At 55.7% G+C, this 23492-nt stretch overlaps 2 protein-coding genes across 5 annotated transcripts in view; both read left to right on the forward strand.

Moving 5' to 3' along the window:
• Positions 1 to 2099: 2099 nt before the first annotated feature.
• On the forward strand, positions 2100 to 8706 carry GPR108 (G protein-coupled receptor 108). 4 transcript variants are annotated; one of them, XM_082380013.1, is made up of 18 exons: positions 2100 to 2264; positions 2981 to 3100; positions 3915 to 3965; positions 4195 to 4277; positions 5099 to 5223; positions 5313 to 5395; positions 5481 to 5549; positions 5646 to 5750; positions 5960 to 6093; positions 6202 to 6277; positions 6776 to 6849; positions 6939 to 7056; positions 7134 to 7264; positions 7350 to 7393; positions 7647 to 7696; positions 7908 to 7991; positions 8085 to 8209; positions 8392 to 8706. In XM_082380013.1, the coding sequence occupies exons 1-18, from the start codon at positions 2145 to 2147 to the stop codon at positions 8462 to 8464; spliced, it is 1665 nt and encodes a 554-aa protein (XP_082236139.1). In that variant the 5' UTR covers positions 2100 to 2144; the 3' UTR covers positions 8465 to 8706. The 4 variants fall into 4 exon arrangements, with proteins under 4 accessions (XP_082236139.1, XP_082236141.1, XP_082236138.1 ...); XM_082380015.1 differs by having other exon boundaries at positions 2101 to 2264; positions 5334 to 5395; XM_082380012.1 differs by lacking the exon at positions 2100 to 2264 and adding an exon at positions 2487 to 2724.
• Positions 8707 to 14423: 5717 nt separating this feature from the next.
• The window catches only part of C3 (complement C3), a 35167-nt gene continuing 26098 nt past the window's right edge, over positions 14424 to 23492 (forward strand). Inside the window, exons 1-16 of the mRNA XM_082380605.1 lie at positions 14424 to 14578; positions 15084 to 15276; positions 16097 to 16259; positions 16357 to 16427; positions 18232 to 18326; positions 18430 to 18512; positions 18624 to 18714; positions 18845 to 18947; positions 19084 to 19210; positions 19513 to 19628; positions 19729 to 19875; positions 20557 to 20766; positions 20889 to 21095; positions 22436 to 22594; positions 22956 to 23085; positions 23363 to 23434. Coding sequence (XP_082236731.1) covers positions 14508 to 14578; positions 15084 to 15276; positions 16097 to 16259; positions 16357 to 16427; positions 18232 to 18326; positions 18430 to 18512; positions 18624 to 18714; positions 18845 to 18947; positions 19084 to 19210; positions 19513 to 19628; positions 19729 to 19875; positions 20557 to 20766; positions 20889 to 21095; positions 22436 to 22594; positions 22956 to 23085; positions 23363 to 23434 — 2038 coding nt within the window. The 5' untranslated portion in view covers positions 14424 to 14507. The remainder of the gene's footprint in view (positions 14579 to 15083; positions 15277 to 16096; positions 16260 to 16356; positions 16428 to 18231; positions 18327 to 18429; positions 18513 to 18623; positions 18715 to 18844; positions 18948 to 19083; positions 19211 to 19512; positions 19629 to 19728; positions 19876 to 20556; positions 20767 to 20888; positions 21096 to 22435; positions 22595 to 22955; positions 23086 to 23362; positions 23435 to 23492) is intronic.

The raw sequence follows: 23492 nt of genomic DNA on the forward strand, positions 1-23492 counted from the left end.
GCCCCGTTAATGCCCCGCCCACTCCAGGCTCTGCCACGCCCCATAGGCTCTGCCACGCCCCCGCCCGCGCAGAGCCCCGGCGCAGCCCCCTAAAGGTGAGGCACACCCCCCAGGAGGCGGGGCCCAACAGACGCCCCGCCCCCTCTTAAAGGAACGATGCCACCCGAAGGCACTGGACAGACTCCTTAAAGGACCCCCACCCATTTTCCAAATCCCTTAGGACCCTCTTGTCCTCCCCACACCTGCCCCGCCCTGGATTGTTTTTCCTTTCCTTTTTCCTTTCAACCATTCATTAAAGGGCCAAGACACTAAAACCCCAACCCAAGAGGTTCTTCCCCCACCCCATCGCAGGGAGAACCTGAGGTCACCTCGCTCTTGCGGGCCGGCCCGGCTCCAGACGTCTACGTTCGTCCCACTAATGGTCTGGTCCCTCCGGCCACAGGGCGGATGGGAGGACTTCGATCCTGTCCAGGACGCGCCTCCGCCAAGGCCTGGTCCATTAGCGCCCCCACCGCATCCTGCCTCCCTCCCCAAATCTGCGCCTGGAAACTGAGGACGAGCTGTCCTTGGGGCGCCGGGCCCAGGCCTTTCCCCGGCTCCCGTCCAGTTCGAGCCTGCACCTGCCCATTTTCCAGTTGCATCCATTAAGGTCCAATCAGTTTTAATTGTCTGCACCGACCCTGGGATTCTGACTCCACCCCCGCCGCCCCTAGAACCCTGGGGCTTGGAAGTCTGTTGTCCCTCTCATAAAAGTCTGTTCACACGTTGTTAATCCCTTTGAGGCACTGGGATGAAAGGGGAGAGATCCTAGCAGCAACCTCCTTCATCCTCTCCCTCTTTTGGTGCTTTCTCTTTGGCTACAGAGGTGACAGTCGCCCTGCTGGGGCTGGGGGCTCCGGGCCCCCGGGGACAAGTTAGGCTCTGAGCCCGCAGGCTCCCAGTACACAAACCGAGGAGCCCAGGAGGATCGCTCCGGGAGCCCACACTGGGACAGATGGCTCTGCGAGGACCTGGCCCCACCTGCTGGTGGCTCCTGAGTTAGAAAACTTCAAATTACAAAGTAGACTTGTGCTCCCGAGGTTGGAGGATCAGATCGAATCAGGAATTCAGCCTGGGGTCTGGAACTCGGTGGCTCAGCCTGGGAGTAGGGTCTCAGCCTCTAAATGAAGTTGGAATTCATCCCAGGTCGGCACCACAGTTGGGATGGAGTCTGACCGGGATAGGAGGCTTAGCAGAGGGGTCAGCCACCCAGTCGAAGGCCTGGGACTCAAACTAAGGTCCACAGGTCAGTCCTAATCTGAGGTCAGGGGTCAGTCCTAATCTGAGGTCAGTCCAGGTGGAAGCTCAGCCAGAGATTAAGGCTCAGTATAGGCTGAGGGTAGTAGGGGGTCGGGGAGTCTAGGTTTCGGCGGAGGTCAGGGCTCAGCTGCAGGTAGGGGGCTCAGGCTGGGGCCGGGATTCAGCCTGACTCAAGACCAGCCTGGGATCTGGGGATGGGCCTCCAGTTGCCTCACTCCAGGACAGAAGGGTCCACCTAAGGCTGGTGACTCAGCCTGGGATCATGGGTCATCGTAGGGTCAAGATTTAGCTTGGGGCCAGGTTTTGGCCTCTCGGTGGATCAGTAAGATTAGGAGAACAGGACAGGCTTTAGCAAATGCATGTGTTTACCAAAAGCCTGAGCTTTGGCTGGGAGCCACATCCCCGGGGTAAGAAAGGGGACGTCCGTCCTTAGGGATACTGGGAAGTGTAGTTTATTGAACGCCCCATTGAGCTGTTTGCTCCCCCTGCGTTCTGGGTAATGTAGTTCTGAACGCGTCTGTCAGTTAAGAGTGGATGGAGGAATTCCCCTTTAGGGGCCGGATATCAGATCCATCACAATTGGTTGGATGGACTGTTTATCAGAGTACATCCGGGGACACTCTTTCTAGTGATTGGTGAGCGTGGAGGCGGGGTTAAGCGATATCAGCACTCCCATTCGGGGCCCGGGCTGTCCATTTGGTGTCGTACAGGGTGCGGGCTCGAGAGGAGACGATTACTGATTGGTTGAGCGGGCTGTAAAAAGCTGAAGGGTCGGCCCCCACCTGCGGCGATTGGCGGGCTTGAGGGCGTCAGAGGCGGTGTCGGGGGAGGCGTTGGCTTCAGAGATGGCAGTGAGCGAGAGGAGGGGGCTCGCCCGCGGGAGCCCCGCGGAGTGGGGGCAGCGGCTATTTCTGCTGCTGCTGTTAGGCGGTTGCTCTGGGCGCATCCACCGGCTGACGCTGACGGTGAGTCCCGCCGTGCGGCGGTCTGGGGTGTGGGTCGCAGCGGTGGCCCGGAAAAGCCCCTGGCTTGGAGTGGTTTCGTCCGGATGGAGCGGTCCAGCGCCCCCCGCTCCCCGGCCCGGAGTGGTCTCGTCCGAGGATCCCCCTCGGTCCTCCTGTTGGAGTTGCCTGGCCAGCCGCGCTGGAGTCTTGCCCCGCCCGGCGGGGGTGGGGGGGTGGTTCATCTCCCGAGACGGCGGACTCTGAGTCCTCTAAATTCTTGGGATTGCTTTGGGGACGCTAGGGACCCTTGACGCCACCCAGGGAAGTCCCTGGGGGTTCTAGAATGGGGTCCTCTGGGTACTCATTGGGATCTTGGGGGCTCAGTTGGAATCTAAAAATTTTCCGGGAAGTGAGGGCCAGGCACCCCAAGATGCGTAACTCTGCTCTCCGGGTGATGCTCACACAGTGGGGAGACTTCCAGGTATCTCAGACTTTGGAATCCTGGACTCTCCGAACAGTGGCCAGAGGATCCGGAGCCACTCTGTCCCTGCCTGGGATGGGTCTAAGGTTATGGCCTCCAGAGTGGCCCTCTCAACCTCTCCCGTCACCCTTTGGACCTGTCCTAAATATAGAGATACCCAGAGGGGCCCGAAGCCCTTGGGGGAACCTCATGCTAGAGCCCTGGGGCTGGGCTGGTGGGAAGTCTGAGCTGCCTCTGCCTTCTTGGTCTCTGGCAGGGGGAGAAGCGAGCAGACATCCAGCTGAACAGCTTTGGCTTCTACACCAACGGCTCTCTGGAGGTGGACCTGACCCTCCTGCGGCTGGGCCTCCAGGAGACAGATGAGAAAGCCCCATTGGTGAGGGGCTTTGAGGAGTTTGCTGGAGGAGGGAGAGGTGCACAAGTTTCTGAGCTCCGCCCCCCACCCCCCACCCCCCAATTCTGGATTCACATCCTAGCTCTGCCTCTCACCCATGTGATCTTGGACAAGTCCCTTGATCTCTCTGAGCCTCTGTTTCCTCATCTGTAACTTGGGAGTAATAATTTCTTATGCAGTACGTGCTAGGCACTGAGCTGGGGAGAGGGGAGCCTACCAGTGAACAAGACAGCCCCAGTTCCTGCAGTCGAAATGAGAAGTTAGTGTTTATTGAACGCCCGCTGGGTACCTGGTACCATGCAAATCTATTTCCATGAGTCTGTTCTGTCATAGCGACCTCTCAGGGATGCTGTGAAAATATTACACCTGTAAACCCAATTTTACAGGTGTTTACACAGACTCAGAGGCATGTGGCTTACTCAGAGTCCAAGAGCCTGGATGTAGATCCAAGTGTGTTGGCTTCCAGAGCCCAAGGCAGGAAGCCATGAACATTCTATTTAATTTATTTTTTACATCAACATTTTAAATGGGGGGAAACAGGGTGGGCTAGGTCGAGGACCAGCGAAGGTCTCCCTGAGGAAGTGACATCCCAGTCAAGGGGCAAGGATGGTTAGGAGTTAAAGGAAGAGGGTTGGGGGGCTGGGGGCAGATGGGAAAAGTCAGTGAAGTGAGTGAACACGGAATCTCACGCTTAGTAGGCTTTCAGGAAATTCGAGGTTACGTTACTATTGCCACTGATAGAGGTGGCTTGGAGGTCCCTGCTGGTGTCCCTCACATCATCTCTTTTTCTTGCCAGGTGGGGTTCAGTCTGACCCGGGTTCGATCTGGCAGTGTTCCTTCCTATTCAGTAAGTGGAGGGGGCAGAGGTGGAGGTGGGGAGGGGGGGAGTGAGGAGGGGCAGGGGTGGTGGAAGGGGAGGATGGTCTGTCAGCATCTGGAACCCAAAGGTCCCTGTCCTTTCCCAGAGGGGGGAGCAGGAAGAGACCCTCCCTTGCCCGGGTGGATGGGGAGGAAGGCAGAGTGAGGCTGGACCAGTGGGAGGGGGTAACCAAGGCTCCCTGCTGCCCACTCTCCAGAGCCGAGACCCTCACGACTGTCCTCTCCGGCAAAACAGTAGCAATCTCCTGGCTCTCTTCCTCATCAACACCAAGGATCTGCAGTGAGTTGGGGGGCTGGTGGCTCCCCTTAAGATCCATCATTGGGGTTTCCCTGGTTGTGCTACCCATATGAGCTGATCAGGTGGAATCAGAACCAGCCAGAAAGAACCTTGACTCCTTTGGAGAAAGTCACTCGCTTTTTTTTTTTTTGGCTGCACCACACGGCTTGTGGGATCTTAGTTCCCAGACCAGGGATTGAACCCGGGCCCTCGGCAGTGAAAGCACCGAATCATAACCACTGGACCACCAGGGAATTCCCACACTCGCTTTTTAATTTTGCCTTCAAGCCTTCTGATTATGGGAGGGAGAGAGAGGAGGGGTGCCCAGGGAGTATTAGGGTCTCAAGGCAGAAGACCCAACACAGAGGGGTGTTGTGAGTATTAATACCAGTCATTTGTGCTTGTAGGATGCACCCTGTGCTCCAGGCAGCGTCCTGGGATCTTTACAGTTGTTAACTCATTGACTGCTTAGACTGTTATTATCCCCATTTTAAAGATGAAAAAACTGAGGCTGAAAACTGGGATTTGAACCCAGGGTCCAAAGATACTCTGTTGCCTCTCTGTATATACAGCATTTTCTTTTTAAATAGTGTGTACTTCAGTAGAATGAGTGACTCAGTGTCACAGGAAGTGACAACTAATCCTCGGTGCAGGCAGCTCAGGGATGCAGCAGCCATCTCGATGGGTGGTGGCCAAATGCTACAACTTGGTGACCACTGATGGAGCCCGACGCTCAGCCCCAGAGGGCCCGAGGGGCCTTTGAGTCCCTTAGCAGAGCAGGTGTCCCTGACCCCAGCCTTCAGCCTCCCAGCCTCATCCCACAGGGTCCAGGTACGAAAGTATGGGGAACAGAAGAAGCTGTTCATCTCTCCCGGGCTCCTCCCCGAAGCGCCCTCCGAACCAGAGCTCCCGAAGTCAGAGCACAGGGTCACCCCCAAGGTGGATGGCGGTGAGTCAGGGTGGCCGCACGGAGGGGCGGGTGGGCGGGGCCGCTCCACGCGTCCCGCCCATCATTCTGCTGTCTGTCTATCTCTAAAGTCACCTGCTTGCCCCTGGCAGGGACCACTACTGCACCCGACAAGGCCAAGTTGAAACCCACAGGGTCACAAGGAGACCAGCAGGTATGGGGAAGCCAGGGCAGGAGGGAGGAAGCCCCGCCCCCGGGGGGGGCCGGCTGATGCTCATGGAGGTCCTCTGTCCCCTCAGGGCATCGGTGGGAAGGACCAGGACCTGGTGTTGGGCCTGGGCCACCTCAACAACTCCTACAATTTCAGTGTGAGTGTCCGGGGGTGCCCGCAGCCCCTCCCCTCCACAGCGCGGGGACCCCCCACGCTGAGGCCTCCTCTCCCCTCTGTCTGCCCCACCTCCCAGTTCCACGTGGTGATCGGCTCGAGGGCCGAGGAAGGCCAGTACAGCCTCAACTTCCACAACTGCTACAACTCGGTGCCGGGCCGGGAGCAGCCGTTCGACATCACGGTGAGCAGGGGTGACGAGGGTGGGCAGCAGGTTCGCGGAGCGCTCACTGCAGGCCAGTACTCCGTGCCCATTTGGGAGACGGGAAGATTGAGGCTCAGAAACAGGGAGTCGGCCAGCGAGGGAGCAGGAGAGCCGGGGACTCACGCTCAGGGCCCCGCAAGTCTGGAGCTAGTGCGCAATCCCCCTGCCCACCGCTGTCCCCTCCCCAGGTAATGATCCGGGAGAAGAACCCCGAGGGCTTCCTGTCGGCGGCGGAAATCCCCCTCTTCAAGCTGTACATGGTCATGTCCGCCTGCTTCCTGGCCTCCGGCATCTTCTGGGTGTCCATCCTCTGCAAGAACACGTAATGCCCTTGCCCCCGGGGGTTCCCCACCTCCCCTCATCACACCTTCCCACTCCTACCCCTGACCGATGCCCTCCCACTCTCTTCTGTCCCCGACCCCGCTGCCAGGTACAACGTCTTCAAGATCCACTGGCTCATGGCAGCCCTGGCTTTCACCAAGAGCGTCTCCCTCCTCTTCCACAGTGTGAGAGCCTTGGGCCGGGAGCAGGATGGGGTGGGCTGGGGTCTCAGGGGCCAGGAAAAAGCCCCTACAAGCCACTCCTCAGATCTCTGCAGACCCTGGGCTTGGGAGTTCCATTTGTCCATCCATGTGTCCATCCATTTCATCACTGTGGCCAGCTGTACATCCAGTCCTGTCCAGCTGTGACAGCCCACCTTTCAGTCTGACTGTCTGTGGGTCCAGCTGTGACTGTCCACCGGGCTGATCGTCTAACTGTCCGTCCACCCGACTATGACCTTCCCTCCATTGTCATGGCTGTGACTGTCCAGCCATCTGTCCGGCCACCGTTCTGGCCGTGACTGTCCCTTTCTCAGTCCACTCACCATCCTGATCATGACCTGTTCCGCCCACTTCCGGGCCACCCATCTGACAGTGACTGTCCGTGTTCCAAAACCACCACCATCCACCCTCTCCATGCCCCCGTCCATCTGTCTGACTGTCCATCCGTCCATCCACCTCCAGATCAACTACTACTTCATCAACAGCCAGGGCCACCCCATCGAAGGCCTCGCTGTCATGCACTACATCACGCATCTGTGAGTGCCCTTCTCTGCTGGGGGCAGGAGGCGGGCAGGGGAGGGCTGGGCCCCCCAGTCTCACCACACCCCCTGCCCCCCTCCGCCAGGCTGAAGGGCGCTCTCCTCTTCATCACCATCGCCTTGATCGGCTCTGGCTGGGCCTTCATCAAGTACATCCTGTCCGACAAGGAGAAGAAGGTCTTCGGGATCGTGATCTCGCTGCAGGTGCATATGGAGGCCCCAGGGTGGGCAGGTGGACATGAGTGCAGGCTGGGCCCACCCATCCCACCCCCGCCCCGCAGGTCCTGGCCAACGTGGCCTACATTGTCATCGAGTCCCGCGAGGAGGGCGCCAGTGACTACGGCATCTGGAAGGAGATCCTCTTCCTGGTGGACCTCATCTGCTGCGGCGCCATCCTCTTCCCCGTGGTCTGGTGAGGACCCCCACCCGCCCCCCTCCCCTGCAGGCACGGGTGGAGGCAGTGCTGACTGCCCCCCATATCACCCACTCCTTCCCAGGTCCATCCGGCATCTCCAGGACACGTCTGGCACTGATGGGAAGGGTGAGGCTGTGCCCTCGGCCCGCGGCCTGCTCCTGGTCCCTCTTGCTGACCCCTGGATGCCCCTTCCATCCCCTCTGACTGCCTCTTCCTGCCTCTCCACCCCCTCACCATTCCTGGGACATCCCCCTCCACACTATGCCCCTGAGACACTCACCCAAATGTCCTCCTGTCCCCAGCCCTTCTCCACCCCATCCCCTTCGTCCTGCCCCCAGCCTCCTTCCCTTGACCCCCACTCTCTGTGCCTACCCCTCAGCGGCAGTGAACCTGGCCAAGCTGAAGCTGTTCCGGCATTACTATGTCATGGTAGGAGCCCTGTGCTCGGGAAGCTTGGGAGGGGGAACAACCAGCCCACTGGCACACCCACCCTAACCCCTCCATCTGCAGTCCCTCGGAGCCCCGCCCCCCGCCCTCTGCCCATAATCCCCGGCCCCCCTCCCCAGGCATCCCCGGTGGTCCTGGTGGTCTCCCCCACCCCAGTGGTCCCTCGGCCCCGTGCCCACCCATGTCCCTGCAGGTCATCTGCTACATCTACTTCACGCGGATCATCGCCATCCTGCTGCGGGTGGCCGTGCCTTTCCAGTGGCAGTGGCTGTACCAGGTGAGCACTGAGGCCCCAGGTGGGGCGGAGCGTGGCCCAGACAGTGGAGGTGGAGGTGGGGGCGTGTGCCTGACCCTCCCACTCGGCCCCCAGCTCTTGGTGGAGGGCTCCACGCTCTCCTTCTTCGTGCTCACGGGCTACAAGTTCCAGCCCACAAGGGATAACCCGTACCTGCAGCTGCCCCTAGAGGATGAGGAGGATGTGCAGATGAAAGAAGTGTGAGCCCTGGGGCTGGGGTGGGTGGGGCTTGGGCAGCAAGGGGCCGGGTGGGCGGGGCTGTGAGTGCAGGTGGGCGGGGCCTGGGCGGGGCCAAGAGGCTCAGGGGTGGGTATGGTGGGCTGAGTGGGCGGGGCCCGGCTCCCCTCAGCTCACGGACTATCTCCTTACTGTCTGCCTGCAGAGTGACCGATTCTGGGTTCCGGGAAGGCCTGTCCAAAGTCAACAGATCGACCAGCAGGCGAGAACAGTTGTGATCATGTCCCCACCTCGGACGCTCCGTCATCCTTCATCCTCCTCTCTTCACACATTCCCTGCTCCGGCTTCTCCCAAAGAGCGTGTGGGGAGGAGGGGGCCGGTGCTCACAAGGCACCCAGCTCCCTGGGACCTGAGTTCCTGGAGCCCGTTCAGAAGAAGACAGACAGCCCCCCTCCCTCACAAATGTTGAGCGCCCTGTCCCCACTTGCAGCTGTACAATAATGACCGATCTGTTTTGCTACCCCAGTTTCTTGCCTTTCTGGGGGTTGAGAGCTAATGCAGAGGTTATGTTTGAAATTGAGAGATCCGTGGGGGGCACGGGGCAGGGAGAGGTTGCAGTATCCATTGCTTTGCATATTCAATAAATGTCAATTGAGCGACCACTCAGTTGCATGCCGGGCCCTGTGCCGGGTCCTGAGGACAGGGCAGTGACCAGGACCCATCCAGTCCCGACACTCAAGGTGTCACCAGACGGTTCCATCACAGGGCCCTGACCCAGCCTGGGGAATCAGAGGTGAGCAGAGAGAGTGGGGGAAAAACGCAGGCCCAGATGAGGGGACAGCATGTGCAAAGGCTGGAGGGGAGAAAAAAATGGTGATTGGATGACTCACAAGTGGCTCAGGCTGAGTGCTGTATGCCACACCCTATTCTAAGGCTTCCAGGGTCTTTAACTCTTGAAAAGCTTATGAGGCACAGAAAGGCTATGTAACTTGCCCAAGGTAACACAGCAAACAAGTTGTTAGAAGGCTCAGGACTCAAAAACACCAGCAGTCTGGTTCCAGAGCTGCCCATTCCCACTGCGTGCACTGCCCCTCTGCGCCTAGACTCTCTGCCACCAAGCCTCTTGACCTTGCCCGCATTTGCTGTGTGACTCTGTTAAGTGGTTTAGCCTCTCTGTTCCCTTGCATGTAAAATGGGGCCTCATAGAGCTGAGTGTCGCACATGGTAAAATGGGGGTCTGGCGCAGCACAGTGCCCTGCAGCACAGCCTGACCTTGCACGCATTTCTCTGAACCTTGAGAAGTTCAGATTAGAGATGCACCTGTACACACACCTGCACACACACCTCTGGGCAGACCCCCATGACGTATTTCTTCCCCCGCCCCACTTCACTCTTTATCTAGAATGCTCTGAACCTATTTTGGAGCTCTGAAAAATACTCCTTGGTGGGCACCACAGGCATGGGCCAGCGGGAAGGAATCAGGCTGGGGTCAAGGCTTCCTGCAAGCGGAAATGTGTCTAACTAGGGCCCAGATGAATATATAGCCCAGCCAGACAAAGAAGGAAGTGGGAAGGCATTGCAGACTGAGGAAATTATGCAGCAAGGCAATGCCCCCAGTATAGCTTGCAAGCTCCACTGCAGGTCTGGCTTGGCCAGTGGGAGGGCAAGGGCAGCTGGCAGAAGCCTAAAAGCAGGCAGACACACTTGGACTTGATGCTGGGGCCCACGGGAGCCAAGGAAGAGTTTAAAGCAGGGCGGGACATGGTAGTACAGGGTTGGTGTTTTACACCACGTGCGTGCTGGGGTGGGCAGAGTCATGGCTCTCCCAAGTTGTCCCCGCCCTAATCCCCAGAGCCTGTGACTATGTTCCCTTACATGACAAGAGGCACTTGGCAGGTGTGATTCAATTAAGGATCTTAGAATGAGGGATGATTCTGGATTATTCGAGTGGGTGCGTTGTCATTACAAGGGTCTTTTAAAAGGAAGGCGGGAGGGTCAGGATCAGAGAATGAGATGTGATGCTGTAAACAGGCTAACGTGATGCACTTTGAAGATGGAAGAAAGGGCCACTAGCCGAGGAATGCAGGCAGCCCCTAGAAGCTGGAAAAACCCAGGAACGGATTCTCCCCTAGAGCCTCCAGAAGGAACACAGCCCCACTGACACCTCAGTTTCAGACTTCTGCCCTGCAGAACTGCAGTATAATAAATGTATTGTTTTAAGCCACCAGGGTTGTGATCATCTGTTACAGCAGCAGTCAGAAACTCATGCAGTTCAGGAGCACAAACTCTGGAGCCCAGCTGCCGGGTTCAAATCTCAGTTCTTACCAGCTAGAGGATCTTGGGCAAGTGGCCAAAGCCCTCAGTTTCTTCATCTGTAAAACGGGGATAGTAATAGCACCTAAGGCATTTGGAATAAGTTAAATGCATAAAATCGTTAAGATGCTGTAGCTGAGATGTTCACAGTCATTAGCGCGTATTCCTGTAACATGCATCATAATTTTATAGAAAGAATGCAAAGGTGTGTTTTAGAAAAAAAAAATTCCCAGTTGCTGTCGACTAGATGACCCGGCAGAGGTGAGTTTACAGCAAGGAGGCTGGGGCCTTAGGGGTGGAGAGAAAGGATGGGTTGGGAGAGACAGCCTAGGGGTCACAGGGCTGCTCACAGGGGATGAGGGAGAGGGAGGAAGGGGGGGGACTCTGGCTTGGAGGCCCGGAGGGACTGTCACCGAAATAAGAGAGAGGAGGAGCAGAATTCAAGTACGTTGTGCGCTGGCCATGTGCTGGCCACGGGCCTCAGCTTGCCTGATGCCACGTGCTGTCACCCCAAGACTCAGAGGGAGGTTCCATGGTTGCGAATGTCTAATTTACAGATGAGGAATCGAAGCTGGGAGAAGGCAGAGCTGCAATCAAAACCTCTGGCCTGGAATTCCCTGGTGGTCCAGTGGCTAGGACTCTGCATTCTCACTGCGGTGTCCTGGGTTCAATCCCTGGTCGGGGAACTAAGATCCCACAAGCCCTGCGGCGCAGCCCAAAACAAAAAAGGGTCCCTGGTGCCCAGGCCTCTGCTATGCTGCGTGAGGGGGTGGGGGGAAGGAGCCAGAGGGCAAGTGGATGGGTTTAATCAGGTCAAGGTTAACCAAAAGTTAATGAGTAATGAGTTGGGAGAGAAGGGGAAGTCCAGGCTGCTGGTGGGGCGGGGAGGTGGTGGTGGTGGGGGGGGGGGGTGCTGGAAGGAGGGCCTGGCTCTGGGTCCTGGAGGAAGATTCCCAGAAAGCAGTATAGCACCCATCCTGGAACCGGCAGGGGTCGGGGGGAGGGGGAGAGGGGGGGGTCTCTGCTGCTCCCTGGCATGGCGGCGCCTGTATGGGGAAAGGGTGGGGAAGGGGTGCATCCGGGAGATAACGGCGCTGAGGCAGGTGCAGGGGAGGGGAAGGGGGCACCTGGGCTCCCCCCACCTAGAAATCATGCCCATTTTTCCCTTTATTCTCTCTCTGCACCCCAGCTAGGGTTGCCAGACAAAATACAGGATGCCCAATTAAATTTGAATTTCAGGTAAATAACAAATACTTTGTTGGTATGAGTTTCCTAGAGGGAATTCCCTGGCGGTCCAGTGGTTAGGACTCCGCGTTTCCAGGGCAGGGGGCCTGGGTTTGATCCCTGGTCGGGGAACTAAGATCCCGCAAGCAGAGTGGCACAGCCAAAAAACAAGTCTCCTAGATATCCCACTTAGACCCTGCCCAGCAGCCAGCCTCCCCTCTCCCTCGGTCCACACCAGGAATGCGTCCTTCTCTTTCTCCCCTGCTGGCTTATCTTGCCCGCCATCCCCCTCCCAAACTTTTGGGCGCAAAGGTCCATTCCCCAGTCCAAAGCCTGGAAGAATTCCTCTGGTTTCCTCCCCTTCCAGGAGACCTTGGTTCATTTTCACCTCCATCCCTCTGGTTAATTCTTGGAGGTCATGGGCAGGACCCTTCCCAGACCTCCACTACCATGGCCATGAGCCTTCCCTCCAAGCCCAGGGCTCCAAGCCATCTGTGTTGCCTTAATTGTCAAAACAGCAGGAACCACCATCAGTCCCATTGCTCAGATGTACTAACAGAGGCTCTGGGGTAGGAGCAGCCAGCCTTGCAGGGAGACCGAGGCCAGCAGGAATTCCTTCTCAAGGTTGTAAAATCACAACCTTGAATGCTTAAGGATATAATGAAACCAGGAGACTGGGTGGGTATTTTGGCGGGGGGGAAAGGGGAGGAAGATAAATATTGGGGTTTGGGGGATCCTAGCAGGTGGCCCCCTTCCCAGTTTCAGAAGTGGAACCCTGTATCTGGAAAGTAAGCAGGTGTTTGCCTCACGCTCCTCCTCTTCCAAAGAAAGGGTGTCGCAATCAAAGCAGACAGAAGCCAGGTTTGTTCTATTGCTCCACGCCTCCCCCTGCTTGGGGCATGGGGGCATGACCAGGAAAATAGCATGGTTTACAGGAAATCAGAGTGAGGTCCCTGTTAACCCCTTCAAGGAAGCTTTGGAAAACAGCCCTCCAGGGATCTGGATCCCCCATCAACACACCATCCCCCTCCTACACCTCGCTTCACATCCCCCCTTCCGCCAGATGCTCAACTTCAAATCAAATTAAAATGACACTGAGGCAAACATACAAAGTTTTGCCAATATGCCCTCAAGGGGAGGCCGTGAGGAAATTGGCGATTTTGTGCAGGGCCGGCAAGTATGCAAATCAATATAATTATGGAGGGGAATTTAGCGATATCTAGCAAGATTACTGTTGCACGCAGGCTTTGATCCAGAATGATCTCTTCTCATTGCGGTAAGAACGCTTTGAAGTTGCTGCTGTTATAACCCTACTTTACAGGAGGAAACTGAGGCTCAGGTGGTTATCAGTAAGTTGCCCAAAGTTTACCACTTAATAATCGTGAGAGCTGGGAAATAATGCAAGCTCAAGATTACTCCCTGGAGGGAGCATGGTTTTGTAACAATGGGAAGTCTGTCTGTCCATCAGTCTGGTTACTTCCACACAATGTAATACTAGGCAGTTGCCTGTAAGAACAAGGAAGCTCTCTGAGCACTGATATTAAACAATCTCTAAGGTATATTGTTCATGAAAAAGCAAGGTGTGACCCAGGGAGACCAGAAAGAAAGAGTGTGTAGAGCTTGCTGATATTTGTTTTTAAAACGTGTGAACATTTTTAAACACATAAGATACCTCTGGAAAGAAACACAAGATCTGGTTACATGGTCATGTCTGAGACTCTGATGGCTAGCAATAGGAGCAGGAGGAAGGTTATTTTTAGATGCTGAACCATATGAGTATGCAAAAAGTTAAATACATTTTTAAATAATAATAATAATATCCTAAGAGGTTGCTGATGTAACACAAAAGCTAGCCATGGGACTTCCCTCAATTATGACTTTTATAAACCATCATAGCCACTCAGGCCTCTTTTTTTTTTTTTTTTTTTTTTTGGCCACACCTTGAGGCATGGGGGACTCTCAGTTCCCCGACCAGGGCTTGAACCCGTGACCCCTGCAGTGGAAGTGCAGGGTCTTATCCACTGGACCGCCAGGGAAGTCCCACTACTCAGGCTTCTTGATGAGAGGAGGTGAAGGGAGCTCCAGGCTCTCCTTGCCCTAGAAAACATTCTCACCTGGATGGTGAACTCCTACACATACTTCAAAGCCCAGCTGAAATGTCCCCTCCTCCAAGAAGCCTTCCCTGACCCCCCAAGAAGCTGAGTTCTTCTCTACTGGGGAAGGCACTCCATGGGGCTAGGAGCTTTGGTGCTGGACTCTGTCCCCCACCCCAGCATGGAAGATTCTAGAAGTGGGACTCCAGCTGCCAGCATAGAGATGAACTCACAGGGAGGGTTTGGTGAATAAATGCACAGCCAAAAGTGGACTGAGGATCAGGCCCACATATCTGGGGTGGGGGTGCCCCTCTGTCCTCAATTTTCCTCTACTACCAAGTGGGTGTGACAGGGAAAGATCCCTGTTCACCAGCTGGCCTTGACCCTGAGGAACCCCAGGGCAGGAGGCTGTTGTGTTCCTGTTGCAGGAGGACATGCCCTCGGGTTACTTACCCCAAGCTCATGCCGCCCCACAGACTGAAAAACTTAGGAAATAGTATTGAGAAATCTGGGGCAGTACCAGGGAGGGGGGAGCCCATGGGGAGTGGAGGGCTGGGCTGAGGAGGTAGAAAGGCGGGAGCTAGATAAAAGGCAGCCTCCAGCAAGCTCTGCTCACTCCTCCCCCCCTTCTCCCTCCATCTCTCCGTCCCTCCGTCCCTCCGTCCCTCCGTCCCTTCACTGTCCTGGCACCATGCATCCCACCTCGGGTCCCAGTCTGCTGCTGCTGCTGGCCAGTCTCCCCCTGGCCCTGGGGGACCCCATGTGAGTAGTCACAGCCCGACACCGAACAAGGCTGCTTCTGAGATGGGAGTGGGCATTTGTGGGTACAGGTCCCTGCAGGTTTTAGGGCGCATGCGCGGTGTTGGGTGTTTCTGTGGACGGGAAGTTTGGACTTCATAGGATCTGGGAGTTTGTAGTTTCAGGATTTAAGGGTTTAGAGATTTCGTATGGGTGTATGTGAATGAGGAGGTGGAGTTGGTTGTATTTATAGGTCTGGGGTGCTAGAGGTTTAGGGAGAAGTTTAGGGTGTTCCAGGGTTGAGTGTTTAGAGACTTGGGGTGTTTAAAGATTTAGGGGTTAGGGCTCCCAGAGTTGGTGGTTTGGATTTGGAGGTTCAGGAGTTGATGGGATTTGAAGCCCCTGAGCTGTCTGCCGGTCACCAGATTCCCTGTGGGACCAGGGGCTGGGGCAGAGCGCTGACCCAGATAGGGCTGGCATCTCGGGCTCCAGGCATGACAGCTCCATGGCCTGTGCTCCCCTCCGGCAGGTATTCCATGATCACCCCCAACATCCTGCGTCTGGAGAGCGAGGAGATGGTGGTGCTGGAGGCCCACGAAGGGCAAGGGAATATACCAGTCGCCGTCACCGTTCACGACTTCCCGGCCAAGAGACAAGTGCTGTCCAGCGAAAACACCGAGCTGAACAGTGCCAATGGCTACCTGGGCACCGTCACCATAAAGGTGGACACGCACGGAAGCCCAGCCCCGCTGACACCCCACCCCCTCTTTGAGTGCTCCCCCTGCTGAGCCCCTCCTCCCTCTCTGAGCCCCACCCACTCTGAGCCCGGCCCCTTCTGTCTGAGTCTCCTCCCCATTCTGAACCCCTCCCCTCTCTGAATCTCCGCCCATTTTGAGTCCCTCCCTTTTCTGAGCCCCTCCCGCTGCTTCTTCCATTGCTTTCTCTGAAGTGCCTCCACCTTTTTTTTTCAACTTTTTGTTTTATATTGGAGTATAGTTGATTAACAATGTTGTGATAATTTCAGGTGTACAGCAAAGTGATTCAGTGATACATACACATGTATATATTCTTTTTCAGATTCTTTTCCCATTTAGGTTGTTACATAATATTGAGCAGGGCTCCCTGTGCTATACATAGCCCCCTTATCTCTCTCAACTCCACCCCCTTCCAAGCCGGACCATCTCTGAGCCCCTCCCCATTTCTGAGCCCATCCCCTCCAAGCCCCTCCCCCTCTAAGCCCTCTCTCCTTCAGAGCCCCTCCCCTCTCTGAGTCTCCTCCTCTTTCGGAGTCCCCTTCCCGTTCTGAGCTCTCCCTCCTCTGAGCCCCCTGTCTGATTCCCACTGCCCATCCTTCCCTCTGACTCCCACCCCCTCTCTTGCCCTTGCCTTCTCTCCAAGTACCCTTTTTTTCCCCAAACCTGGGCAAACAAGGGAGACCAGAAGTGATGGGCAGGCTCTGTTGTGAAGAGGGGTAGGTGTGGATCCAGCCAAAGGCAAGGGGCCCTAGAGCACACGCCTAATAATCCCCTGGTTCATGCCCAGATCCCGGCCAGCAAGGAGTTAAAATCAGACACGGGGCACAAATTCGTGACTGTCCAGGCGGACTTCGGGAACGTCCTGGTGGAGAAGGTGGTGCTGATCAGCCTTCAGAGCGGGTACCTCTTCATCCAGACGGACAAGACCATCTACACCCCAGGCTCCACGGGTAAGGGTCTGGGGGTGGCTGGAGAGGGCCGGGGGCAGAGCTGGGGGGAGGGGCAGGGCCTCACCCAGCTCTCCCTTTCTCTCCCGCCTCGTCTCAGTCCTCTATCGGATCTTCACCGTTGACCACAAGCTGCTGCCCGTGGGCCAGACAGTTATCGTCAGCATTGAGGTACCAGCCAACCGGGGCCCCAGACCTACCCGGGGCAGAGACTCGGGGGGAGACAAAGAGATAGAGACAGAGAAAGAAGACACCGGTAAAGGCCCAGCAGCAGAGACCTAAAGGCAAAGAAATATGTAGAGGCACACAGATGGGGAGACGGGGCGGGGACCCAGGGGGACTACGTGGAGAGATGCTTGCGCCCGTGGATTCTGGGTCCCGATAAACCCCTGGTCACTGTTGGACTCTGGGCAGGTCACTTCACCTTTCCAAGTCTCCGTTTCCTCATCTGAAGATTGGGATAATGACAGACGCTAATTCTATGTAGTCTGTTCCGGCTAGTGCAGCCAGAGGGCGCTTGTGAGCACCCCTCCTCTGCCCGCAGCGCTCCAGTGCTCCCCACCTCCCTCGGGGTAAAAGCCCAAATCCTCCCCGCTGCCCACTAGGCCCGGCCTACCTACCACGTCTCCTCCCTGCCCTCACCTCCTCCCTGTCTCCCCCTCGCTCACTCTGCTCCAGCCACACGGGCCTCCTCACTGTTCCTCCAACAACCCAGGCACAGTCTGCCCCAGGACCTTTGCACAGGCTATTCCCCCTACCCAAAAAACCCTCTTCCTCCAAATTTCCACACAGCTTGCTCCATCACCTCCTTCAAGTCTTTGCTCAAATATCACCAGTGTCCCAGTTCTACAGTGAGACCTCTCTGAGCGCCCCATAAAATTGCAACACCCCCTCTCTCCCCCGCCCCCCAACCCCCCCCCCCCAACAGACACACATGCACACACACACTCCACTCTCATTTTCCCTTCCTCCACTCTTATTTTCCCTTCCTGGCCATCTCCCTTTAGCATCTTCTAAATTGGATTTATTCATTTGTTAATTGCACCTTCCCCCAACATCCATTGAACCTAAAGCGTGTTGACACCACGCTTGGCAGGTAGTAGGGTAAATAAAAACTTACTGGAAGAAGGGAGAGAGGGAAGGAGAGGGGAGAAAGAAGCAGGGAGCGATGGGCAGGGAAAAACAAGTGTAGGAGGAAGGGAGAGAGAAGGAAGGGAAGGAATGGAGCATGTGCTCCTCATGGGATCTTGGTGAGTATGTACTGAGATCACACAAACCTAACAGGGACCAGGTTCTGAAGGCTGTGAGCTGGCCTTAGGGATTGTGGGATCTGTGGGGAACAGAGAACACAGCACACACCTCCTCTAAAGGCACAGAGCTGCCCAGCTCCCATGAAATGTCACCTTGTGCCAACAGGAGCACGTTATCCACAATTACCCCAGTTTCCAAGAGAAGCCAGAACACCAGATTTCTATGTGATGTCTCCTGTTGTTGGCAACGAATAAAATCATATGTGTATTAGGTCAAGCCACGCGACATTGCTATGCTTTAGGTCAAAAAAGGAGAATGTGGGCAATTATGTGTGATTTATACAAATCAAATGCTTAGTGCAGGGTCCTGCACCTACTAAAAGTAGGTGATAAATGCTAGTTTTTATTAGTCTTCAGAGAGACACTGATCACCATGAGCTCTTGCCTATATTAACATGTCCCAAACCAGTGACATAGGAGCTATAATTATCTCCATTTTCTAGATGTGCACACTGAGCACAGAGAGGTTAGGTAACTTGCCCACGTCACACAGCTTGTAAGTGGCACAGTGGGGATTTGAACCCAGGCTGACTGGCTCAGGTGCATGTTCTTAACCATTGCCCTTGTAGACATGACACAGAGTGTCCAGACACAGAGAGGGAGGGGAGAGCCAAAGGGCTAAGCCTGGTCTCTGAAGAGCCATTTCTCTCCCTGTCTCCCCACAGACCCCCGATGGCATTCCCATCAAGCGGGACTCCCTGTCTTCTCACAACCAGTTTGGCATCTTGGCCTTGTCTTGGAACATCCCAGAGCTGGTCAAGTATGTCAGGCCCTCCAGGAGGGGGTTCAGGGCTCCCCTACCCCAGGAGAGGGAGTGGGGGGCTGCTAGGTCTGGTCAGATCACTAGCCTGCTTTCGCCACAGCATGGGGCAGTGGAAGATCAAAGCCCACTACGAAGATTCTCCGCAGCAGGTCTTCTCTGCTGAGTTTGAGGTGAAGGAGTACGGTAAGAGGAGCAGGGAGCCGGGAGCCGTGGGTGGGGCGTGGGGAAGGAGCGGGGAGCGCATAATTCTGGGCCCAATGCTCGCTCACTCCCCACCACGATCTGTTCCCCCAGTGCTGCCCAGTTTTGAGGTCCAAGTGGAGCCTGAAGAGAAATTCTACTACATCGATGACCCAGATGGCCTGAAGGTCAACATCATTGCCAGGTGAGGGACAGGGGAGGCGGCCAGGGGAGGGACCAGCTAGGGGGAGGGGTTCAGCCACAGCCAACCGAAGTTTGGAGGAAGACTCATCTTTTTAAGGAGGGGAGAATCTGAGACTCTCCCCGCCTCACAGGTTCTTGTATGGGGAGAATGTGGACGGGACAGCTTTCGTCATCTTTGGAGTCCAGGATGGTGACCGGAGGATTTCATTGGCCCACTCCCTCACCCGTGTTCCGGTACCTAACAGAAGCCCTCTCAAAGTCTTCTCCACTCTGAACACATCTCTCCTGTCCCCATCAACGCCCCTCCCTCACCTAAGCCCCCCTCCCCATCCCACCCCCGCCTCCGCTGAGCCTTCACTGTCTCCCCCAGATCACTGACGGTAACGGGGAGGCCAAACTGCAACGACGGGTTTTGCTGAACGGGGTACAGCCCTCCCAAGCCAATGCCCTAGTGGGCAAGTCCTTATATGTGTCCGTCACCGTCATCCTGCACTCAGGTGAGGCCAGGCTGAGGGCAGAGGCCCAGCACCACCGTACGGTCCAGTCTGAGATGGGAGGCCCAGAAGGAAGGCAGGGTCCAGTCTGACAGGGATGGCCCAGTCTGCGGCACAAGACCCAGTCTGAGAGGGGAGGCCTGGTCTGAGGGTGGATGTTCAGAATGAAGGTGGGATCCAGTTTATGGGGGAGATGCAGTCCGAGGAAAGAGGCCCAGTATGAAGGCAGAGTCCAATCTGAGGGGGGGGAGGCCTGGTCCTGAGGGGTGGCCCAGGAGCCCAGCCTCACGATTGGCCCCCCTCAGGCAGCGACATGGTGGAGGCAGAGCATACTGGGATCCCCATCGTGACCTCCCCCTACCAGATCCACTTCACCAAGACCCCCAAGTTCTTCAAACCCGCCATGCCCTTCGACCTCATGGTGAGACCCAGGGCGGGGCTGCAACCCCCCTCCACTGCTCCTGAGCACGGCCATGCCTCTGGGTCTGCCTGAACCCCCTCCACCTGGCCTGCACCCACAGGTGTTCGTGACGAACCCCGACGGCTCCCCTGCCCGCCACATCCCGGTAGTGACCCAGGGCAGCAACGTGCAGTCCCTGACCCAGGAGGACGGTGTGGCCAAGCTAAGCATCAACACACTCAACAACCGGCAGCCCATGACCATCACCGTGAGTCCAGGCCAGCCTCGTGACCCCACACCCGGAGACAGGGGGCTTGATTTTGTAGAGCAGGGGCCTGACATTTGCACAAAGGGATCCTGTCCTGGACGTACAGGGGAGGTCCTTTCATTTGCATAAAGGGATGTACCATCCACAGAGAGATGTTTTCATTTACATAGAAGGGCTCTTGTTTTTACTTTATTTTATTGAAGTATAGTTGATTTACAACGTTGTGTTAATTTCTGCTGTACAGCAAAGTGATTCAGTTATATATATATATGACTGAACATATATATATAACTGTATATATATATATATGTATATACCTTCTTTTTCATATTCTTTCCCATTATGGTTTATCACAGGAAATTGTATATAGTTCCCTGTGCTATACAGGACGACCTTGGTGTTTATCCATCCTATATATATATATAGTAGTTTGCATGCATAGAAGGGTTCTCATCTGCACAGCAGGGTCCTACCTTCTGCCTAGACATCTTATAAGGACCCTTGCAATGGCATTGGGCTCACCTGGATGATCCCATCTCCTCCCCATTTCCTCAAGATCCTTAACCTAATCTCATCTGCAAAGTCTCTCTTGCCACCTAAAATACCATATTCCCTGGTCCCAGGGATATGGGTGTGGACACCTCTGGGGGGGCCAGCATGCATCCGTCTTTCCTTACCCAGGTACGCACACAGAAGGAGAATATCCCAGCGGCGCGACAGGCGAGCAGGACCATGCAGGCCCTACCCTACAACACCCAGGGCAACTCCAACAACTACCTACACCTCTCTGTGCCCCGAGTGGAGCTCAAGCCTGGGGAGACTCTCAACGTCAACTTCCACCTGCGCACGGACCCCAGCCACCAAGCCAAGATCCGCTACTACACTTACTTGGTCTGTGGCTTCCTAGAACCCCCAGCACCCCCCGGGAGCCCTCCTCCGCCATCCCGGCTCCCCCCACCCCCCGCATCCTCCCTCTTACCTTTCCGATACTTATACCGACCTGTTCTCCCCAGGTCATGAACAAGGGGAAGCTGTTGAAGGTGGGGCGGCAGGTACGAGAGCCCGGCCAGGACCTGGTGGTGTTGCCCATGACCATCACAACGGACTTCATCCCTTCCTTCCGCCTGGTAGCCTATTACACGCTGATCAACAGCAACGGCCAGAGGGAGGTGGTGGCCGACTCCGTATGGGTGGACGTCAGGGACTCATGTGTGGGCACGGTAAGCTTTGTGGCATCTCTCTGTGCCCATCTGGGGACTCTCCACCTGGCTGTCCCTTTCCCCATCTTGGGCCCTCTGGCTCTGTCTCTCTCCAACTCTTTTTTTAAATTTTTAAATTTATTTTATCTTATTATTTATTTATTTATTCTGGCCGTGTTGGGTCTTCGCTGCTGCGCTCGGGCTTTTCTCTAGTTGCGGCGAGCTGGGGCTACTCTTTGTGGCGGTGCGCGGGCTTCTCATTGCGGTGGCTTCTCTTGTTGCGGAGCACGGGCTCTAGGCGTGTGGGCTTCAGTAGTTGTGGCACATGGGCTCAGTAGTTGTGGCACACGGGCTGAGTTGCTCCGCGGCATGTGGGATCTTCCCGGACCAGGGCTTGAACCTGTGTCCCCTGCATTGGCAGGTGGATTCTTAACCGCTGCGCCACCAGGGAAACCCTCTCTCCAACCTTCTGAATCTGTTCCTCTCCCCCATTTGCAGGGTTCCTGCCTCTCTCTTCTTCTTTTCTTCCCTTTCTGTTTCAGTCTCGGTATCTTTTTTTCTTCCAGTTTTATTGAGATGTAATTGACATACAGCACTAAGTTTAAGATGTAGAACATAATGATTTGACTTACGTACATCATGAAATGATCACCACAATAAGTTGAGTGATCGTCCATCATCTCATAGAGGTACAGAATTAAAGAAATAGAAAAAATAATTTTTTCCCTTGTGGTGAAAACTCAGGGTTTCCTCTAATGACTTTCATCTATAACGTACAGCAGCGTTAATTATATATATTTGCATCTTGTACATTACACCCCTGGTACTTATTCATCTTACAACTGGAAGTTTGTACCTTTTAACCACCTTCGTTCAATTCCCCCTCCCCTTACCTCTGGTAACCACAAATCTGATCTCTTTTTCTGAGTCTGTTTGTTTGTCGTGAAGTATAATTGACCTACATCACTATGTTAGTTCCTGGTATACAACATAGTGATTCGATATTTCTCTACGTTTCAAAGTGTTCACCACGATGAGTCTAGTGAGTGACCGTGTGTCACCATCCAGAGATACTACGTGGTTATCGACTATATTCCCCACACTGTACATTTCATCCCCAAGACTCATTTATTTTGTAACTGGAAGCTTGTACTCAGTATCTCTCTTGCTCCTGGTTTTCTCTCTTTTCTTGACTTTCTGCCTGATGCCGGTTCTGCCTGCCTCCCTTCCTCTCTCTCCTCTTTCAGTCCAGCCCAGGACTTCCTTTGTCTTTGGCTTCCAGAGACCAGGGCCTTGCAGGGCTGACTTCTCCCTCCCTCCCCTCCAAACCTCCCCCTACCCCACCCCGCCCCTGACCATAGCTGGTGGTGAAAAATGGCGGGAAGGAAGAGAGGCACCATCGGCCTGGGCAACAGATAACCCTGAAGATCGAGGCTGACCAGGGGTCCCGAGTGGGGCTGGTGGCCGTGGACAAGGGTGTGTTTGTGCTGAATAAGAAGAACAAATTGACCCAGAGTAAGGTATGCTCCCGCGTCACAGAGGTTGGTTTGGAGATGGCGTTGGGTTAAGGTGGGAGTGGCGCTGGTGGGAACAAATGGGTTTGAGTGTGGGTTGAGTGTAGAGGTCTGAATGGACGCAGATACGGGGATGGGTTGAAGTCAAGTTGACGATGAGAATGTGGATGGACAAGGGTCCAAGCTGGGGATGGTCCCGGGGGTGGACACAGCTCCAGGTCTAACTCCAGATGGTCCACCATGGCCGGCCAGCCTGGGGACCAGGATGAGGATGGATGAGGTGGGGTTGGATGGACGTGTTGGCCGGTCGGTGGAGGCACGGCTGACCCGATCTCGCCACATTCTCGGCCTCCACTCCCCCCTGCAGATCTGGGACATAGTGGAGAAGGCAGACATTGGCTGCACCCCAGGCAGTGGAAGTGACTATGCCGGCGTCTTCACGGATGCAGGGCTGGCCCTCAAGACCAGCAAAGGCCTACAGACCGCCCAGAGGGCAGGTGAGGATGCAGCCAGCAGCAGGGCTAGGGAGGGACAGGGCCTCCATCTCCCAGATACTGAGAACAGGTTAAGGGCAGCGCTCTGGGATGGGGGTGGGGGTATTGAAGTCCCGCCTCCACCACCATCTAGCAAATTACTTCTTTCGGAGCCTCAGTTTCTGCATCTGTCAAATGGGAGCAATAACACCCCGACCTCACGGGGGACTACTGTGGGGAGGAAACCAAGGACACACAGTAGGTGCCTAACCCATCTGATTCCTGGTCCACCCGCCTTTAGATCCTCAGTGCCCGAAACCAGCCGCCCGCCGACGCCGCTCGGTGCAGCTCATGGAAAAGAGGATGGATAAAGGTGGGAGCCCTCCTTCGGCGCTCGCCCACCGCTTCCCACCCGAGATCCAGCCCCTACG

Source organism: Balaenoptera borealis (assembly GCF_965194805.1).
Source record: "Balaenoptera borealis genome assembly, chromosome: 2".
In the NCBI taxonomy this organism is placed as follows: Eukaryota; Metazoa; Chordata; class Mammalia; order Artiodactyla; family Balaenopteridae; genus Balaenoptera; species Balaenoptera borealis.